Consider the following 19,116-nt stretch of genomic DNA (forward strand, 5'->3'; position numbering starts at 1 on the left):
TGGCTGTCACAGCTTCGGACCCGCCGTAGATGCCGGGTTTCTTTTGCACCAGATTCAAAGGGCTTTCCCTCGTCGCAGTGGGCGGTTGCTTTCCTCCACTATGTTCCTAGGCTTTCCCTTCTAATTCGTGTGTCTCTCCAAGCTTCACGATGCCTCTGAGAGCTTCCAAGCACAAAAATTCGGATACAGGATTGCAGAGATCGCTCTCCTGCTCCGCTGTGACCTCTCCACCAGAAGTCCCCACTTAACAAATTTTTCATTTAACAACATACATTTGGGGCTCAATTATCATCCTAAGTTGAGCACTACCTGTAGTCATAAGCTGGCATTTTCAGTGCCATTGTAACTTCAAATGGTCACTAAATGAACGGTTGTAAATCAAGAACTACCTGTAAGAATTTGAGTTATAAATTGTTTTGATATTAGAATTATTTGCTTCTCTTATTACACAAATTAAAGATATTTTGGGGTCTAACAGCAGCTGGACTTGAGAGCAAACAGTTCATGATGTATTACAGTTTTATTTATAATTGGGTAGATCCCACACCAAAACTATTTCACAGCTAGTATACCTCCTGTAGACCAAGTATTTCTGCAAAAATTGGTAAAACTTGGTTTTTCCTTGTTCAGAAATAATATATTCAATTAGAACATATTTTGCATTAGCAGCATCTAAAAATCCAGATTCCTGATTAAAAGAGTATTGATTCAGGTCTACAATTAAAGTACAGTAGATAACTGTGGCCAGTCAAAAGGATAGTATTCCTCATTTACACTTGGATATTAAATATGCATGAGTCTAGTGGAAGTTAAAGTCCTTTGAATAATGATTTGAATGGGTTAACAGTGACAATTTGAAAGGCAGAGACCATATTCTTATCACAAGTTTTACAATTAAACCAGGAGTTCAATCCTAACTAGATCAAGGTCAACTCCAGAAACCTCCATCCTTCTGAAATCAGTAAAATGAGGACCCAGATTGTAGGGGGCAATATGCAAACTCTATAAACCACTTACAGAATACTGTAAAGCAGTATGAAGCAGTATATAAGTCTAAGTGCTATTGCTGTAAGTCTTCAATTCTGGTTCTATTTTCTGCTTCATATTGCAGAGCCCAAAGTCTAAATTTATTATTATTATTATTATTATTATTATTATTATTATTATTATTATTATTATTATTATTATTATTATTATTATTATTATTTGTTATATCTTTAGTGATTAAATACTGGTTGGTACAGCTCGAGTCCTAACCAAGGACCTAGGAACTGTTAAGGTAGCATCAGAGGATATAAGCTGTTCCAAGTAGGGTGGTTTTTTGTAGAATCAGGTTATACAAGTCTGATAAGTTCAGAATTTCCAAATAGCTAGGTAGCCCTTTAGATATTGCTCCAAGGGCTCCAATTACAATTGGGATAACATTATTATTAATTATTATTATTATTATTATTATTATTATTAATCAACAACATCAACATCATCTTAGAATTGAACCATTTGCGGATAAGTAATAGAAATAGATTAACTGTGAACATTTGGAGCAACTGGTTGATCATGAAATTGAAGACAGGACCTTACTATCCTTGTGAGTTTAACCCTCTGTGATATATGTACATGTCTCATCTAAATCTTTGTGGGTTTTAGTTAAACCTGATCCATGTAAGCAGAGGCTAAATTTATTTGGAAAGATTGTCAGTGTAACTAAAGAGAAAGAGACCTGATTTGAAATAAGTCGATTAAAATTTATCCGTTTATTACATTTAGATGTCATCCATCTCACTATCCAAACCACCCTGGGTAGTTAATTAATTTAATTAAAACTAATCAAAGAGGAGTTACCTAAGTTAAAAAAATAAAGGCATAATTCCTATATGAAACCTAGTACAGAGATAGGCAATTTCCTTTGAATTGAGGGTTACAATTAGAGATGTGTAAAATGGACCATGGTGAAGATAATCCAGACTGTTCCATTGTCCTCCACTCCCAACCCCCCCCCCCCAACCTCCTTCACATTGGACTAGACCAACATTCTGAATCTAATTCATGTATCTAAATAAAACAGTGGTGTTTTGGTAAAATGGCAAAATTTCAGAGGTACAATTTAGGCTTTACCCTGTGGATGGGGGTTAAGAAATGAATGCAAATAGCTTGCCTTCCAGACACTTCTGGCTCCCATTTTGGAGGGAGGGAGGGGGGAGGGAGGGAAGGAGGGAGGCAGGCATGATATTCCGCTCTGAAAAAAAAAATCGGGGCCGGCCAAAAGAGACCCCCTGCCGCGCGCCCGGGGAGCGCACGCTGCCTTCCCTCACCAGGGCCGGGCGGCGGTGTGTTGCACGGAGGCTGGTCTGTGGCTGGCCCAGCTCCCTTTTCCTGCCGTTCAGCGGCCTCCGCTCGCACCGCCCGGGCTCCGCTCAGGTATCCGGCTGGGGCTGTCAGGAGTTGCTACCGCCGGCGCAGCTCCACGCGGCTCCAGTCCCGCGTTGCCTCGGGAAGGGAAAGGCAAAACCAGGAGCCGCTGCTGCCGTTGCAAAGCGCCGCTGCGGCTCTTCATTTTTGCCTTTCCCTTCCTGAGGCAACGCGGGACTGGAGCCGCGCGGAGCCGCGCCAGCAACTCCTGACTCGGGGACTCCGAGGGGAGGGGAGGGGAAGGAGGAGAAGAAGGGGTGGGGGGAAAGGAGGGGCGATTCCCAAAAAATTGGAATTCGATTTTAATCGGAAGAATATCATGCCTGGAGGGAGGGAGGGAGGGAGGGAAGGAAGGAAGGAAGGAAGGAAGGAAGGAAGGAAGGAAGGAAGGAAGGAAGGAAGGAAGGAAGGAAGGAAGGAAATAGGGTATTTTGTTATCAATGCTTGATAGCATGATTTTAGAAGCCACAGAGATGATCTTAGAGTTGCTGACCCTACCATAACAGCTATATCTATATAAATCTATATAGTGATATTTAAGCTAATATAAGCAAAGTTTATTTTGAGGCATGCCCTATGGCCCCCGGCCTTTTTTTTAAACATACATGGGGCGGGATTCAATTTTTTTACTATGGGTCCTGTGGGTGTGGCTTGGTGGGCGTGGCAGAGGAAGGATACTGTAAAATCTCCAGTCAGAGGTGGTATTTGCCAGTTCTCCGAACTACTCAAAATTTCCGCTACCGGTTCTCCAGAACTGGTCATAACCTGCTGAATACCCTCTGGTACATACCAACTGTCTTAACAGTGGTTAGCTCAGAGCTTACAGCTAGAACAGCTAAATGTTAATATTTGTGTGGAAGGATAAAAGCGTATATAGGGTGACACAGATCATCCTCATTTTAAAAATAAGAACACAACAACCATCAAAATCTAGCTAAATTATTTAAGATTATGGTTTTAAATAATTTAGGGGGATGTTTTTGTTCATTAATTTTGTAATGCTTGTACTTAATGTTACTTATAATGGAAGGGTAATTGCTCAGTGGTCACTGAACTTCAAAAATTTACATTTGGAGATATTAGTTCATAAGAATGACTTAATCATGTTGAAGAAAATACAACCCAAATTTATTCCATTATGAGCGTAATACTATAAAAATTATAAAAATCTATATTATGAGTTATCCTTAAACTAGTAATTATGGCACGTGAAAAGGTAATAGGAATCTTATGAGAGAGAAAAAGCAATAATTTTAAGGACTAGACAAGAATTAGCCTGTTCCAAGAGGTTGTCCTACAGATGTGCAAACATCTGTCTTAATTTCCAGCAATGACCAGGTTTTCTACTTAGCAATAGCACTTAGACTTATATACCACTTCACAAGGTTTTACAGCCCTTTCTAAGCGTTTTACAGAGTCAACATATTGTCCTCAACAATTTGGGTCATCATGTTACCAACCTCAGAAGGATGGAAGGCTAAGTCAACCTTGAGCCGGTCAGGATCAAACTCCTAGTAGTGGGGACAGTTAGTAAATCTTCCCATCAGTCAAGCAAAAATAAGAACTTCAGGTGAAAAGCACTCAACAAAGTAAATAATCTTAAACTATAAAATAGAAAACTAAAACACCGAACAACAAGAAGAAAGATTCAGCAGTCCAAAAAAATGAATACCCTGAAACACTAAATCTGCAGGATTGATTTCCAAAACTTCTATTTAATTGGTTAAAAGGAAAAAAAGAACTGTTGGTAGGCTAAAATAAAATGCTAATCAGCAAGTTAATAGGTACATCTAGTTACAGTCCTAAAATATACAGCATAGCCTTTTCCATTAGATACATCTATTCAAACTTCCAGGTTTTGCGCATTATGCTTGTTTGAAGTACCGCACTGTATATACATATTACAATAATGCAAAACAGAAAAGCAGGTTTTTTTAAAGAGGACATGACAATTTCAAGAAAGAGCATCTCCTAAAATTTTGGGTGTATCGTGTCATGCTTAGTTTTATAAATAATAATAATGTGCTCATGACCAGAGAGACTTCCATATTTCATGCTCAGAACAAATAAAACTGAGAAAAAAAACCTTATTGACATTAAACTAAAATGGGTTTCTCAAAATATAGGATATAGTGCTTCCACCCTATGATGTCTTATATCATTATTCAGTTACCTTTTCCACCCTAGCCCGGCCTATAACTATTTACTGAAGTTATCTATTAACAAAGTTAACATATCGCTTCTCTGTATACATAAGGCTGTTAAAAAAGGGCGTTGGTACTTACCTGACACGCCCGTTCTCTTTGAGCTGTGAAGAGCATCCAGTAGTGGGAGGTGCTTCAGGTTCTGCATGTGTAGGCTGGGCTTAATTTGTGGAATGCTCCTCCTCCTCCATGGGACTCCTCCCCAGCGCTCCCCAGTTTTGGCGAAGACGAGAGAAATAAACGCCCTTGTCCTCAATGCCCTAACAATTCGTTGGCCGAAAAAGGACCCCACCAGACGGAAAAAGGGTGGGGCTGGATGCTCTTCACAGCTCAAAGAGAACGGGCGTGTCAAGTAAGTACCAATGCCCTTTCTCCCATGAGCTGTTCAGAGCATCCAGTAGTGGGACATACCAAAGCTTGGCCTGTCCTACGGGAGGGACTCCGTCTGGCCTGGAATCTCCTCCTGGTCCCTGTGGACCTGTTGCAGAACTCTTCTGCCAAAGGAAGCCTCAGCGGATGCAAACACATCTATTTTATAATGTCTAATGAATGGCGATGGGGAAGCCCAAGTTGCGGCTTGACAAATTTTAGTTATTGGTGCCTGTGTGGCCCACGCTGCTGATGTTGCAGCGCTCCTTGTTGAATGAGCTGTTATGCCCCTGGGCACCTGCAGGGATTAAGTCTGATACATTTTCGCTATTGCGGCCCGTAGCCAACGGCCTATTGTAGAAGGTGAGACCTTGCATCCCTGAGTGTTGGGCTGAAAGGACACGAATAAGGCCACCGTTTTTCTGAAAGCCGCTGTGCGGTTGTTATATATTCGCAATGCTTGCCTCACATCAAGCCTATGCCATTGCAGTTCCATCCCTTGGGATGGTCTGGGGCAAAAATTAGGAAGTATCAGCTCTTGTACTCTATGAAAAGCCGAGTTAATTTTGGGTATAAATGTAGGATCAGGGCAAAGGACCACCCAGTCAGCATGGAAAACACAAAGATCTTGTCTGATAGACAAGGCTGCAATCTCCGAAATACGACGAGCAGAAGTGATCGCTACAAGGAAAACTATACATCAGAAATTGTAGACTTGATGATTTTAAGGGTTCGAAAGGGCCCTTAGTGAGTGCAACAAGAACCTTGTTAAGGTCCCAGGTGGGATAGTGGTGTACCGCTGGAAGGCGTAAATTTGTGGCTCCTTGAAGGAAAGACCGTATGTGCGGATGATGGGAAAGAGAAAATAGGCCTTTACAAGTGAGAACTGGCGCCAAGGCCGCCACCTGTCTTTTCAACGTATTAGGTGACAACCCCTTGTCAAGTCCCTCTTGCAAGAACTCTAGAATTTGAGCCACAGAAGGAAAGGTGGGATCAATTCGAGACTCGGTACACCATTTGCAGAAGCTGGACCATGTGGCATTGTAAATGCTAGTTGTTGAGGGGCGTCTTGCGGCTAGGATAGTGGTGACAACTCTGTTGGAAAGCTTTTTGCTCTTCAGACAACTCCGCCCAACCTCCAGATGGTCAGGTGCAACCATTTAGGGTCCGGATGTTGAAGGGGCCACTGAGTTAACGAAACCCTGGCTGGCGGGATTCTCCATGGAGCCGATACGGAGAGACTGCGGAGGTCTGCAAACCATGGCCGTCTGGGCCAGTAAGGAGCTACTAGAAGTAGTTCCGCCCTCTCGTCTAGCAATTTCTGGATGACCTTGGAAATCAGTGGAAGGGGCGGGAATGCATACAGGAGTCCCGGGGGCCAACAACAGCAGAGCGAGTTGAAGTTCTCCGCTCCTTGCGAGGGGTACCTGGAAAAAAATCTCAGGAGCTGAAGTGTTGAGGGGGGAAGCGAACAGGTCCACCACCGGCTGTCCAAATGTCCTGACCACTTCTTGAAACAGGGAGGAATGGAGGCGCCACTTCAATTGATCGATGGTGGCCCTGCTCAGCCAGTCTGCCTGTGTATTCGACAGACCCGAAATGTGCTCTGCTCTGATGGAAAGTAGGTTGGTCTCCACCCAACGACACAAGCGCTCCGCTTCCCGCGTGAGATGTTTCGACTGTGTGCCCCGTTTGTTTATGTGAGCTTTGGCTGTTACGTTGTCGGTCAGCATTAGTATGTGCTGATCGTGTACCTGAGGAAGGAAGCTGCGGAGAGCCAGGTGTACTGCTCGAAGCTCCAGCCAGTTTATGCTGCACGACTGTTCTATGGCGGACCAGCGGCCTTGGGTTGTAAGCGATTGAACGTGAGCTCCCCATCCAAACAGGCTGGCATCGGTGGTGATGGTAAGTCTGTGTGGCCCCTTGAAGAGGCAGCCTCTGTTAATGACTGGTCTGGTCCACCAGAGGAGAGATGTGAGGACCTTTGGTGGTACCCTGACCTTGTGTTTGGAGTTGCTTTGGCCAGAGCGCTGGTACGGAAGCAGGAACCACTGGAGGGATCTAGTGTGGAGCTGGGCCCAAGGGATGATAGATATACATGAGATCATCTTGCCTAACAATTTTGATAGTCCAGCTAGGGACACCCACTTAAGACCCCTGATCTCCTTAACTAATTGCTGAATGCTATTTAGTCTATCTGGTGACAGGTAAACCTTGCCTTCCACTGTATCTATGACAGCCCCCAGATGGGTTAACCGAGTCGATGGTGTTAATTGACTCTTTTGTCAATTTATTGAGAAGCCATGTTTTTGTATGGATTGTAATGTGTTCTGAGTGTCTTTGACTGCTTGATGGGCGGAAGATGACAAAATCAAGATGTCATTGAGATAACACTGGAGTCGTACGGGGATGTCCCGGAGATGAGCAGCTAGCGCTGCGAGGACCTTCGTGAAGGTCCTAGGGGCAGAAGCTAGTCCGAAAGGAAGGGTCACATATTCAAAACGGTGGTTATTATAACAGAATTTCAGAAATTTATAGTGGGAAGGCCGAATAGCAATATGCAGCTATGCCTCCGTCAAGTCAATGGACGTGAGGACATCCCCCTTCCTGATGCCAAGTAAGATAGATTGCAGAGTATGCATTTTAAACTTCCGATATATTAAGAAACGGTTGAGATGTTTCAGATCCAATATCGCTCTCCACCCCCCCGAACTTTTGGGCACAACAAAGAGATGTGAATAGAAAACTAGCCCTTGTTGAGTGGTAGCTACTGGTTGGATGGCTCGTATATCCAGTAGGTGTTGGATAGCCGATTCCATGAGATTACGTTTAACCGGGTCTCTGGAGAGAGGGCATGACATGAAAAAATCTGGGGGAGTGGATTGAAACTCCAGCGCAAGGCCAAATCTGATCGTGTCTCTGACCCAGGAAACAGAGGTTGAGGAGTCCCATTGGTCGGTGAATAATTTAAGGCGTCCGCCAATGGGGGTCGGGTCCCGGGAGTTATCTTGTATGCCGAAAAGGCCTGTTTCCTGCTCCCCCAAAGGATCTTTTGGATTGGCCACCCCTTCTGCTCCTATCCCCGAAGTCAGACCTATCTGGCTGCTGCCCTGGTCTGAATGATGGGGGTCTCTGGTATCTGGGTGAAAAGGATCCCTGGTAAAAGGATCGAAAGGATTCCCTCCAAAAGGACTGGGGGTTTCTAGGATCTGACTTCCGAAAAAGGGAAGGCAGAATTTTCTTTTTGTTACGGGTTTCGATTAGTAGCGGATCAAGGGAAGGGCCAAACAGTCTGTCTCCCACAATTGGGGATGAAGCCAGCTTGCATTTGTGCTTAAAGTCGGCTTGCCAATGTTTTAACCATAGCAAGCGTCGCGCTGTGACATGTGAAGTAATGGCCCTGGCTGAAAACTTGACTGAATGATAAGTTGCATCAGCTGAGAATTCAGCACCAGCAATAAGTTTAGCAATATCTTGATGCGCTCTAAGGTTAGAATTAGGGACATGTTCCTGTAAGAGGCGGAGCCATCTGAGAGACGAACGTGTGAAGAAAGAGCCGGCCGTGGCTGCTCTGATGGCCCACGCGTCAGACTGATGGGCTCTGCGTAGGGCTAGCTCGGTCCGTTTTTCCTCCGGCTTTAATGCCTCCAGTGCATCACTGGGAATGGGGGAGGACGCTAATCCCACTATAGGTTGATCTACCTCGGGAGTATTCAATAATTTTGAGAAATCAGGAGCCAAATTGAAATATTTCCTGTCATATCCAGTGGGGGCTGTGTACGCCGCTGCAGAGGCCCACTGCTTCTGTACCAGGTCCGAAAACATGGGAGGAACTGGGATCACCTCTGCTTCAACTACTGGTTGGTTGAAAATCAGATCGTCTGGTCCCTCTTCCGAAGGAGTTGGTGTGGTGGAAGGGGTCGACTTGTTTAGGCGTGCAATATTTTTTGCCTTAAACAAGAGAGATCTGAAAAGCTGTGGGCGGAATAAGCCTGTGAAAACAGTTGGTCAGGAATAAGGCCCTCATCCTCAGACATTCCCCTTTCTAAGGGGTCTGCTTCTGACAGGGGCTCGCTATCATGTATTGATCCTGATTCAGTCTCTTCCATTTGATCAATTTGATCCACTTCTTCCTCTTCCTCCTCCTCCGTCGGCCCTTGGAGGGGGACCTCCCCCTGTAAATGTACCTGGGTATGGTGCTGCTCCGACCTGATCAATGACCTCAGTGATTGGGAATCATGATCGGTGATCACAGGATATTCCCTGGTCATAACTGCGTGCTGAAGCCCCGCTGCGATTCCCTGGCGGATTGCCAGCTCCATCCAGGCTTTCATCCTCTCTGGAACCTCCTCAGTAAGACTATCGCCCTGACGAAGACCAGCAGCCGTCGGAGTGAATGTGGCTTCGGGAGCCCTTCGTGTGGTCGGTATCCCAGGCACTTGGGCCTGTTGGCCTTGGGGAGCCAAGCTGCGCCTGGAGAGATCTAGGGGAGGAGGAGGATGGGAAGAGACGGACCTGGGCTGGAGGAAGGGAAGTCCTGTGAGACATTGTGTGCCTCCCGAGTGCGCTTATCTATCTCCTTTTGTAAAGCTTTATGGCACCTGATAGCGTCCCTTTCTGAGGCTTTAGAATTCCCCTTAGCCTGCTTAGGTTTGTGTTGAGATTTGGCTTTTGCCTTCAAGGATGAGGTCTGAGAGCTGCTACCGTCTGCCATTTCGATTCAAATTGTAATTGCAGTATGCTTGTTATACAATGCAATACTGTGAAGGTGGTTGGCACGCCCAGGGGCCTGATCTGAGGATAGACCAGTTGCCCTGATGATGATTTTACTGCCCCCTTTTCTCTCTCTCTTTTTTTTTGAATAATACTTATCTAAAATGAGTCATATCTCAGTAATAATATTTTATTGAAATTAAAATATTATACTGAAGAGAAATTGATTATTATTATTATTACTACTACTACTATTACTATTATTATTATTATAAGCACTAATATATATATATATATATATATATATATATATATATATATATATATATATATATATATATATATATATATAATAAGTATAAGAATGTTAATTAAGTGGCACGATGTTACATGCAGAGCAAAGCCAAACAGCCAAATTGCGAACGCCTAAAGGCCCAGATTGATAAGGGTAGAGGCCTTCAACAGCTTCCCTACACAGGCGGACACAGGCCTGGGTGCTCGCTGTTGTGCCGCTGGGTTAATTGGGCTGTGAGGGTTAAGCCAACAATTTGAATGTAAGAATAGCCTCGAATGAAAACAAATCAAGACGAGGGTATAATGGTTCCCAGAATATCTGAAGGGAACCTCTGCTCCGAGCAGAGCTACCTCACACAGCATGAGAATGGATACTGGCGCGCGGCCATGAGGTCTTGACAGAAAAGATGACCTCCGGCCGTTAATCTTTTGGCGCGCTCCTCAGCAGCAAACTTCCGCCTTGTAAATGAATAGCCTCCGATGGCTTTTTCTATGAAGCTAAGCGGCGGGGAAGGGTGGAAGGTACCAAGTGTTTAAATCCTCCACTCCAAATGGTGTTCAGAGGGAGGGGGGAGAGCGATACAACTCAGTTTGGAGAGAAAAGTCATGCCGCTGATTAAAAGAAAACGCTGCGGCAATCAGTCAAAATGGCAGGGGTAGAAATACCGGCTGTGGGGAGGGGGCGTAGAGCAGCGCCAAAAAAATCTCCCGCCGCTTTGGGGCGCGAATTGGCGCTTCCCTAAGTTGGACCTGTCTGGCTGCAATCTCTACAATGCAAGCCAACTTTAGAAATCGGAATGGAATAGAAGGCTAAAGACAAGCTGATTAACTGTCAAACCTGCTGGCAACGAAAGGATTTTTTTTTCCTGTTTCGGCCAAGGAAGAATCACAAGCACTGCCTATCTCTCATGAGGCTGAACTGGGGAACACTGGGGAGGAGTCCTGTGGAGGAGGAGGAGCATTCCACAAATTAAGCCCAGCCTACACATGCAGAGACTGAAGCACCTCCCACTACTGGATGCTCTGAACAGCTCATGGGAGAATTACATAAAAATTCACCGAGGCACTGATAAATATGTCTCTCTCTCTCCTCCTGCTCTTACTTATCCAAACCCCTGGAGTGTTTTCCAGGGAGGAGATGCAAACAAGGGAAAAAAATACAGACTATTGAAGCCACCACATCCCTTTCAGACACCCTCAGGGGAAAAGATGTCAGAATTAAAGAGGCTGTTTCATTCACACTGGTAAATGTAATTGAGCCTAACATTCCACAGCTGACTTGGATTAATTCATGCCAGCCCTGCAAAGAAATCCACCATCCTCTTTCTCTGTTTTGAAAAGTCAGGTCAGACTCAAATTAATGTTGTCAGATCAATATATATGATGGCAAGCAGAAAAACAGGACCACTGTCTCTCTTCATTAACTCACTGCATTTGTTCCTTTCCTTTTAGCGATCCTCAAAATATTTTAACTACATCACTCGGATAAACAAATCTGTATGGGTAGTAACTTTAGACTGATTAATTCACAGAGAGGAATAGAAAATGCAACAGCTGAAACAAAAAGCTAATACAAGAGGTGAAGCCAGATTTTTAAGGTACAAGCATGTTCTAATGATAGATGGTTTCCCGCCACACTCCATCCTCCACTCCACCTCAGCCCACCCTCACATTCAAATCAGGCCAATTCTAAAGAGAACATTCTGGCATTCCAAAGTGTTTAGCTATCAAGATCTTTATACAGTTAGTTGTCTTTGTACATTACAGCAGTACATTACACAGCAATTCTGCTCTGTAGGCATTAATGTATCTGTTTAACAGAACCAGAAAAGGCTTTAGAGAAAGAGCACTTTGCTTAGATCCTGGTAATTGCATTATTAAAAAATATTAATTCCATATTATTCTCCAGCTCCATTGCAATTAATATTGGAAGCAAAGAGAAGACATACAAGTGGACAACCCTAAACCAAAGTGCAGAAAGTGTACTCTTAATGTCCAGCTAGTTAAGAATATGTTGCTGCACAATTTGATTGAAAAGGATCTTGAACCGTGAAAATAAATTCAAATATCTAAGAATCACTTACAGTTTTATTAGAACATTTTTCCCTCTAACTTCAATGGAAACAAACAATAGCATGAAAATGGGAATTAATTTAACCATTGTTTTTAACCAGTAGTGAGCTGCTGCCGGTTCGGACCGGTTCTAGCAAACCGGCAGTTCCAACCATCAGCTGGCCCCGCCCATCCACCCCCGTCCTATCCTGTCCTATATTTCCTTCTTTCTGGCTCAGTAGATTCATGCACTACAACTGATTTCCATACCTTAGCTGTTCTACTTACCAGGGCTGCCCTAGAAGGTAAGCAGTTGAGCTTCAAATGGCTGTACTTTGAACGCTGTGCACGCGCTCACAGAACCAATTGTTAAACCGGTTGTAGCCCACCACTGTTTTTAACTTTCCACCTTCATGGTAGAACTTAACGCCCTGGCCCTAAAATGGCAGACTTGAACTGTTTGGATGAAGCAGGTCAGTTACCTGGGATGCAAAATAGAGAGAAGTAACTGCAAGGCAAATGATAACAACATAACAATAGCTTGTTCTCAAACCAGCTTAATGAAATTTATTCTTGGAAACCCAAAACTTTTTTTTTAAATGATGCAACCCGAGAGCTTGCAAAAGATTAAATTAAACATGCTCAGCTATGCAACCAGAGATACTTACAGGTTAAAAAAAAAGTCTAAGCATGAAAACTGACTAAAGTTTTTGAATACTGCGGCTACACTACTTGGAGAATTAATTCACTTAAAACATGGCATTGGAATACAGACTACAGTGTCCCCACTGGAATAAAACAGGAATCGCGTATGGGAAGACTTGCACTGTTTTTTTATCCTCAGGCTGGAATGTAAGAGTAGATGAATTTTATAAAAACCAGATCCTCTTTCACCGAAAAACTGACAGAGACCCTCCTTAATTTCATAATATTCAGCCACCACCAACCTACCATTCAAGACTGATTTTAAAATTCAGATATAAATTGAAGGATAACAAGTCAAATCTGAACAAACAAGTTTGCATTTTAATGTCATCTGCAGGTTTTCACTTTTTTAAGACTTTTTTTTTTTTTTTGGCCTCGTGTTAGTTTCAGGGCAGATTTTGGAAAGTTTCAGATCAACTTCCCTGTTGCAAACAAAGGAAAAGAATGAGGTTATTGACTATTATTCTGTCTATTGGAATTCAAAGCATTCCACCAATTTGTAGAAATCTATTCTTACACGGAAACACCAATTTAAGTGAGAGCCAATGCAATCATCAGACTAGCCTTTCAAAAATTATGGAGATGGGCATTTACTTCAGTGAAAATTCATCATGCTTAATAAGTGAAACAGAATTCCAGCATGTTTTAGAAGACTAGTGCAAAATTGGAAAAGTTAGTGGAAAATTAGGTTTCCCTGGCAATAAGCTACCGTCAGAGGAATGGTGAACCACCAAATTGTTGGAGTATAACCACATATCAACTGACAAATCAATACAGGCCTTGGACAAGTAACTGCATTTTACTTCAACAATGAGTTGATGGTACAGAATCATCCATTCCGTTAAAAGATAGCAATATAACTTGGAAGGTATAAGATAGGTGATGGTGACATGAAGTATCTTATCTTCCAATCATTTATTGCTGCTCCATACTGCTCAGTATCAGGCAACTAACCTTATAGCTATACTCTGCCTTAAGATATCAAAACAGGAAGTCAAGGCAAAAAGCACTCAATGGTTTACTGTACTTCTTGATGAATTTAATTTTTGATCTATTATTTCTCTCCATGTCTTTAGTGAGTATGATTGTAGCATCATTCACCCAACCTCATGTCCTTCAAGTCCCATAATCCCTCCCTGTTTGAGGGAAACAGGTAGTTCAAAAATGTGAAAAGGAAGGTAGGTAGGTAGGAAGGTAGATAGGTAGGAAGGAAGGAAGGAAGGAAGGAAGGAAGGAAGGAAGGAAGGAAGGAAGGAAGGAAGGAAGGAAGGAAGGAAGGAAGGAGAAAAGGAAAATTCTATCAGACATGGCTAGAAACAGTTATCAGAGTAATTTGGAAGAGAAAATCACTGCTCAGTGATATGGAAATTCTTCCCATGTTTGCCACTGCTTAAACAAGTTTTACAAGTTTTTGCATTTAATCATAAATCCATAAAAACCAATTGGACTAGTGGATGGTGGGGGGAGAATAAAGTGTGCCTATGCACTATGGGAAAGGTTACTGCTCTTAAAAATCGATTTTCTTCTACAGCCTTGGGCTAGAATAAAATGGCGTTAGGACCCTATCATCATGATGCTTGAATGGATCTCTTGCTGATCAACTTAGATTGAGCAATGGCTCCTCTCACATAAAATGGACACCAAGTTCCTAATCAAACTCAAAGAGTTGTTGATTTCAAACAAGTTCAGATTTAGACATGTCCAATGCCAGGTCCTGATAACTCATTAATGTTACATATTGCATTGCATGTTGGGTATGAACTAGAATTAAAGATCTTTTTAGTGGCCTTCAATGGCTTTTTCTCTTTGCCCCTGCCATTGCAATCTCCTTCAGCATTTCTAGGAAAACTACTCAAAACAAATAAAAGATCCCATAACACCATGTAAAGTGGGCTATATGAAGTTACAGTGGGGCAAAAAGAGTAAATAATTTGTAATGGTTGCTTTTGCAAGCCCTATCTAGCTTTAAACTAATGCTAACTCAATTTCACATTTTTAAAATGCTTCTTTGTTTAATAAGATTCCTACGAAAGAAAAATTTAACATTTCTCAAAAGTCTTAGCCTGACTTTTCAGTGCATTTTGGCAGTTCAGTACATTGGCACACTAAGAGCCAGAACTGGCACTAACAGTGGTACATTACAGCATGTCACCTTGCTGGTTTCCCTTCATTTTGGTGATATCTCGATCATCTTTCCTACCAGCAGCAAAACGAGACTTCCTTGTATAGTTTCGCTTCTGAATACTTCATTTAAAAAATTTTAAAAAAGCCTTAACCTGATCAGCCAGTCTATCTCAATCTCCACCCACCAAGGATAAATTAAAAAGTTAGGAGCACTGAAAGAACGAATGCTAGTGGGTCCTCTCTTTGGGTCCTCTCCTACTTCCTGTCTCTGTATCTTGAAAACAAATACAGGTGGTGAGCCTTTAGGTTCAACCACCACCATTTCCAACATAATAACAGTAGGAATGATAATTAGTAATAATTTGTTAAATTTATATTCCTAACTCCCAGCAATTCATACATGATATCACAATTAAAGGCTGAGTATGGATTGTGGCATTTCACTCTGCCCTAATTACAATTAAACCATGGTCTCTCAAGGAAATCAGTTCTGCCTCTCATTTCAGTATCTTGACTTAAGATAATCAACAGAAAAGTGCTTTCAAAATAAGCCTCTACATTTTCTAATCACTTTAGCTGCTGCCATAACTTACAAATAGTTTTGCACTGCCATACATAAATCATTTACATCAGCCGAGGCAGATTCCAGAGCTGCCACCAGGCTAAACCTCTACAAATTCCAGGATAATGTTGAAACAAGACAGAGATCTTCAGTCAAATCACAAGTATATGAACCGGACCTTCAAGTTCTTGCAATGCCTGCCCGATCTGAGCTGCAAAAGTCCAGATGACTACCAGACAGCAGCAAGAAGATTTTCCTAGATCTCTTTGCTTCCACTTATGATTCTCTTGGTTTTTGCAATCCAAATTTGGGATAGTCACTATAGCCGTGACGGCAAACCTATTCCATGTGTGCCGGAAGTGGCACACAGAACCATCTCTCCGGGCACGCCAGCTGTCGCCCATTGCTCTTCCAGGTTCCGTCACGCACATGAGCGCTGGCCAGCTGGTCTTCGTGCACGCGGGATGTGTACCAGAAACTGGAAGAGCATCTCCCGGCGTGTATGTGCGCACCGGCCAGCTGGTCTTTGTGCGTGCATGCATGCTGGCCAGCTGGTCTTCGCATGTGCATGTGCGTTAGAAACTGGAAGACAAGTGGCTGGCGTGCATGCACGTGCCGGGAAGCTAAGCTTCCGATTTCCGGCACTCCCACACGCGTGCATCGGAGAGCTGCTCTTCCAGTGCACGCGCTCCCATTTCGTTACTCAGTGCCGAAAAGGTTAGCCACCACTGCACTCTTCAGCATTCTTCTGAACTTCTGTTCAAATTCTGGCACTATGTTACACTGCACTGGCTGAAATGAAACACAGAATAACAGAGTTGGAAAAAACCTTGGAGATCTTCTAGTCCTAGTTCAAGCGGGAGACCCTGTACCATTTCAGACAAATGTCTGTCCCATCTCTTCTTAAAAGCCTCCAGTCATGGAGCATCCACAACTTAGAAGGCAAGCCATTATATTGGTTGATTGTTCTCACCGTTAGGACAACAGTGGATACTGATGGGAAAAGAAACATCCACACTTTGCTAAGTCCTTATTGGTATAACTAAGGTTTACTGAACTACAATCAAGTAGATTCACACATAAAGTCATAAAGCATGTAGTACAAATATGTGAAGTGATTTAAAAAATTCCAATAGTCAGAAAATCACCAAACCAAATAAACCGTAAGACACTTTTCAATTTATCCAAACCATGCTAAAATGTTCTAGGAGTTTTGAAGAAGCTTGCTGCTTTTCTAGCACTAACACTACTAAGTGTGATTTACTGACTTGTGGCTCATTACATTTGGGTGAACCCCACCAAAAGATGTTAGAGAGTTAGAAAAACATTGCATTTGCATTAACCTCTAAGCCATAATGAACACCAAGTGATTATAGAAAATGTAGCAAAATGTGTGCAACTATTGTAATGCAGTTCTCATATTCTTCAATGCATATACCGTGTTTCTCCAACAATACGACCTCCCCCAATAGGAAGACCCAGCATGTTTTCTAAGCATAAAATGAAATTAAGCCCCTCCCCCCAAATTTAGGCCTATTTTAAAACATGCAAAATGGGGGGAAGGGTGGGGGGACTTGCCGTTAGGAGCGCCCCGCAGGCAGCAATTCCTTGCCACCAGCTGCTCCTAATGGGCGATCATGGCAGAGCACGGAGAGCTCCCTACTCCTGCCAAGCACCTTTGCAGCAGACCCAAGACCTTCAGCGCCCGCCGCTGTTGATTTCCGTTCTGCCCATGCCGCCGCTGTGTTTGGAGCTGACACTTCCACATTTGGAGCACCACTGCTGTTTGGAGCACCACTGCCATTTGGAGCTGCCGATTCTGCATTTGGAGCTGCCGCTGCATTTGGAGCTGCCGCTTCCACGTTTGGAGCGCTGCCGCTGTTTGGAGCACTGCTGCTGTTTGGAGTTGCCATGTCTGCATTTGGAGCTGCCGCCACGTTTGGAGCTGCCGCTTCCAAGTTTGGAGCACTGCCGCTGTTTGGAACACCACCGCCATTTGGAGCACCGCCGCCACTCCAAACACGGCGGCAGCTCCAAATGCGGAAGTGGCAACTCCAAACATGATGGCGGTGCTCCAAATGGCGGCGGCACTCCAAATGGCAGCGGCACTCCAAACGTGGTGGCGGTGCTCCAAATGGCGGCGGCACTCCAAATGGCAGTGGCACTCCAAACATGGAAGCGGCAACTCCAAACGTAGCGGCGGTGCTCCAAATGGCAGCGGCACTCCAAATGGCAGCGGCACTCCAAACACGGAAGCAGCAGCTCCAAACATGGCAGCGGAATGGGCAGAATGGAAAGCAACAGCGGCGGGTGCCAAAGGTCTTGGGTCTGCAGCAAAGGTGTTTGGTGGGAGTAGGGAGTTCTCTACGCTTCGCCATGATCACCCATTAGGAGCAGCTGGTGGTGAAGCTGCCCGCGGGGCACTCTAGATGAGGATGCAAGGGGGGAATTAAGTCACCCCCGAAAAGACGGCCTAGCCGTTTTTTCGGGACTCAAAAAATATAAGATCCGGCCTTATTTTATGAGAAACATGGTATTAATTCTCTAGATACAAACTCCATCAAAAAACTATTTGGGGAAAAACAAAACCCAGACATTCTTTTAAACTGCAAGGATTTAATCAAGAGTGAGTCTCTAAGTGGCGGCTCAGTGGCTAAGACGCTGAGCTTGTCGATCAGAAAGGTCGGCAGTTCAGCGGTTCTAATCCCTAGCACCGCATAACAGAGTGAGTTTCCATTACTTGTCCCAGCTTCTGCCGACTTAGCAGTTCAAAAGCATCTAAAACTGCAAGTAGAAAAATAGGGACCACTTTGGTGGGAAGGTAACAGCGTTCCGTGCACCTTCGGTGTTTCATTCATGCCGGCCACATGATCATGGAGACGTCTTCGGACAGCGCTGGCTCTTCGGCTTTGTAATGGAGATGAGCACCGCTCCCTAGAACTGGAAACGACCAGCACGTATGTGCAAGAGGAATCTTTTTATTTAAGTTACTATTAAAACTGCTCAACCCTTCCAAAAGTACACTTTGCATAATTAAAAAAAAAAATCCAGACAAAATTTATTCACATTCATAAAAAAAAAAGCCTGTCACTAATGACAGAACTTAACCATCGTGAACTTTCCCCAACCTCACATCCTCCAGCTGGACTTAAACTTTTCAGTACTCACCTACTGTGATAAAGAAGCAAACAAACAAAACCACACAGTGGCTAGAAATTTGAGGGTTCCATCTAATCCCAGTTAACAGTCTAGGTTATCAGAATTAAGAAAACTATGCCAAGGATTGATTGGATTTATTCTCTAAAACTTAAAGACCATTAAAGTTCAGTCCTATAGACTCACTTTTTAATTAATATAGTTAACAGCAGCTTACAATATATTATCCAGATGACTGTAAGTGCAAGTCAAACCATGCTCCTTATATCCATATGGATAAAATTGCTGTTCCACGAGAAGTATTTCAAATACAAGCTAGCTCTCCAAAAGCCAACAACCATAGCAAAGGCCAAGGAACCAGTGAATAGATTGGCTACTTGGAACCTCCCAGGATAATGAGAGGACAGGAGATTTGCCCACAAGTGGTCATCAATTACTTCTAAGCTATGAGAGACCTTTAGAACATCATGTTTGAAAATGTCAATCCTGAATGAGAAAAAATATGCATGTGTTTAACAAATTAAGGAA

The 19,116-nt window shown here is 43.4% G+C and overlaps 2 protein-coding genes across 21 annotated transcripts in view; both read right to left on the reverse strand.

Annotated features, from left to right (window-relative positions):
- MAGI1 (membrane associated guanylate kinase, WW and PDZ domain containing 1) overlaps nucleotides 1-19,116 on the reverse strand; it is a 524,636-nt gene that overhangs the window by 499,994 nt on the left and 5,526 nt on the right. The window lies entirely within an intron of this gene.
- Nucleotides 7,707-9,304, reverse strand: LOC148131993 (uncharacterized). Its single transcript, XM_087953581.1, has 2 exons — nucleotides 9,170-9,304; nucleotides 7,707-8,933 (listed from the first exon to the last, which is right to left on the reverse strand). Exons 1-2 carry the CDS (start codon nucleotides 9,302-9,304, stop codon nucleotides 7,986-7,988), a joined length of 1,083 nt encoding a protein of 360 aa, XP_087809707.1. The 3' UTR covers nucleotides 7,707-7,985.

The sequence above is a fragment of the Notechis scutatus genome, chromosome 2 (assembly GCF_049901735.1).
Source record: "Notechis scutatus isolate UNSWTSFEM ecotype Mainland chromosome 2, rNotScu1.2, whole genome shotgun sequence".
NCBI classification, from domain to species: Eukaryota; Metazoa; Chordata; class Lepidosauria; order Squamata; family Elapidae; genus Notechis; species Notechis scutatus.

Excerpts from the sequence above, each read along its gene's own strand:
- LOC148131993 (XM_087953581.1), bottom strand. The coding sequence starts at position 9,304 with ATGGAGCTGGCAATCCGCCAGGGAATCGCAGCGGGGCTTCAGCACGCA. Across the intron at positions 8,934-9,169 it reads CGGAGCAGCACCATACCCAG|GCAAAAAATATTGCACGCCT; the intron begins GTACATTTACAG and ends CTCTTGTTTAAG.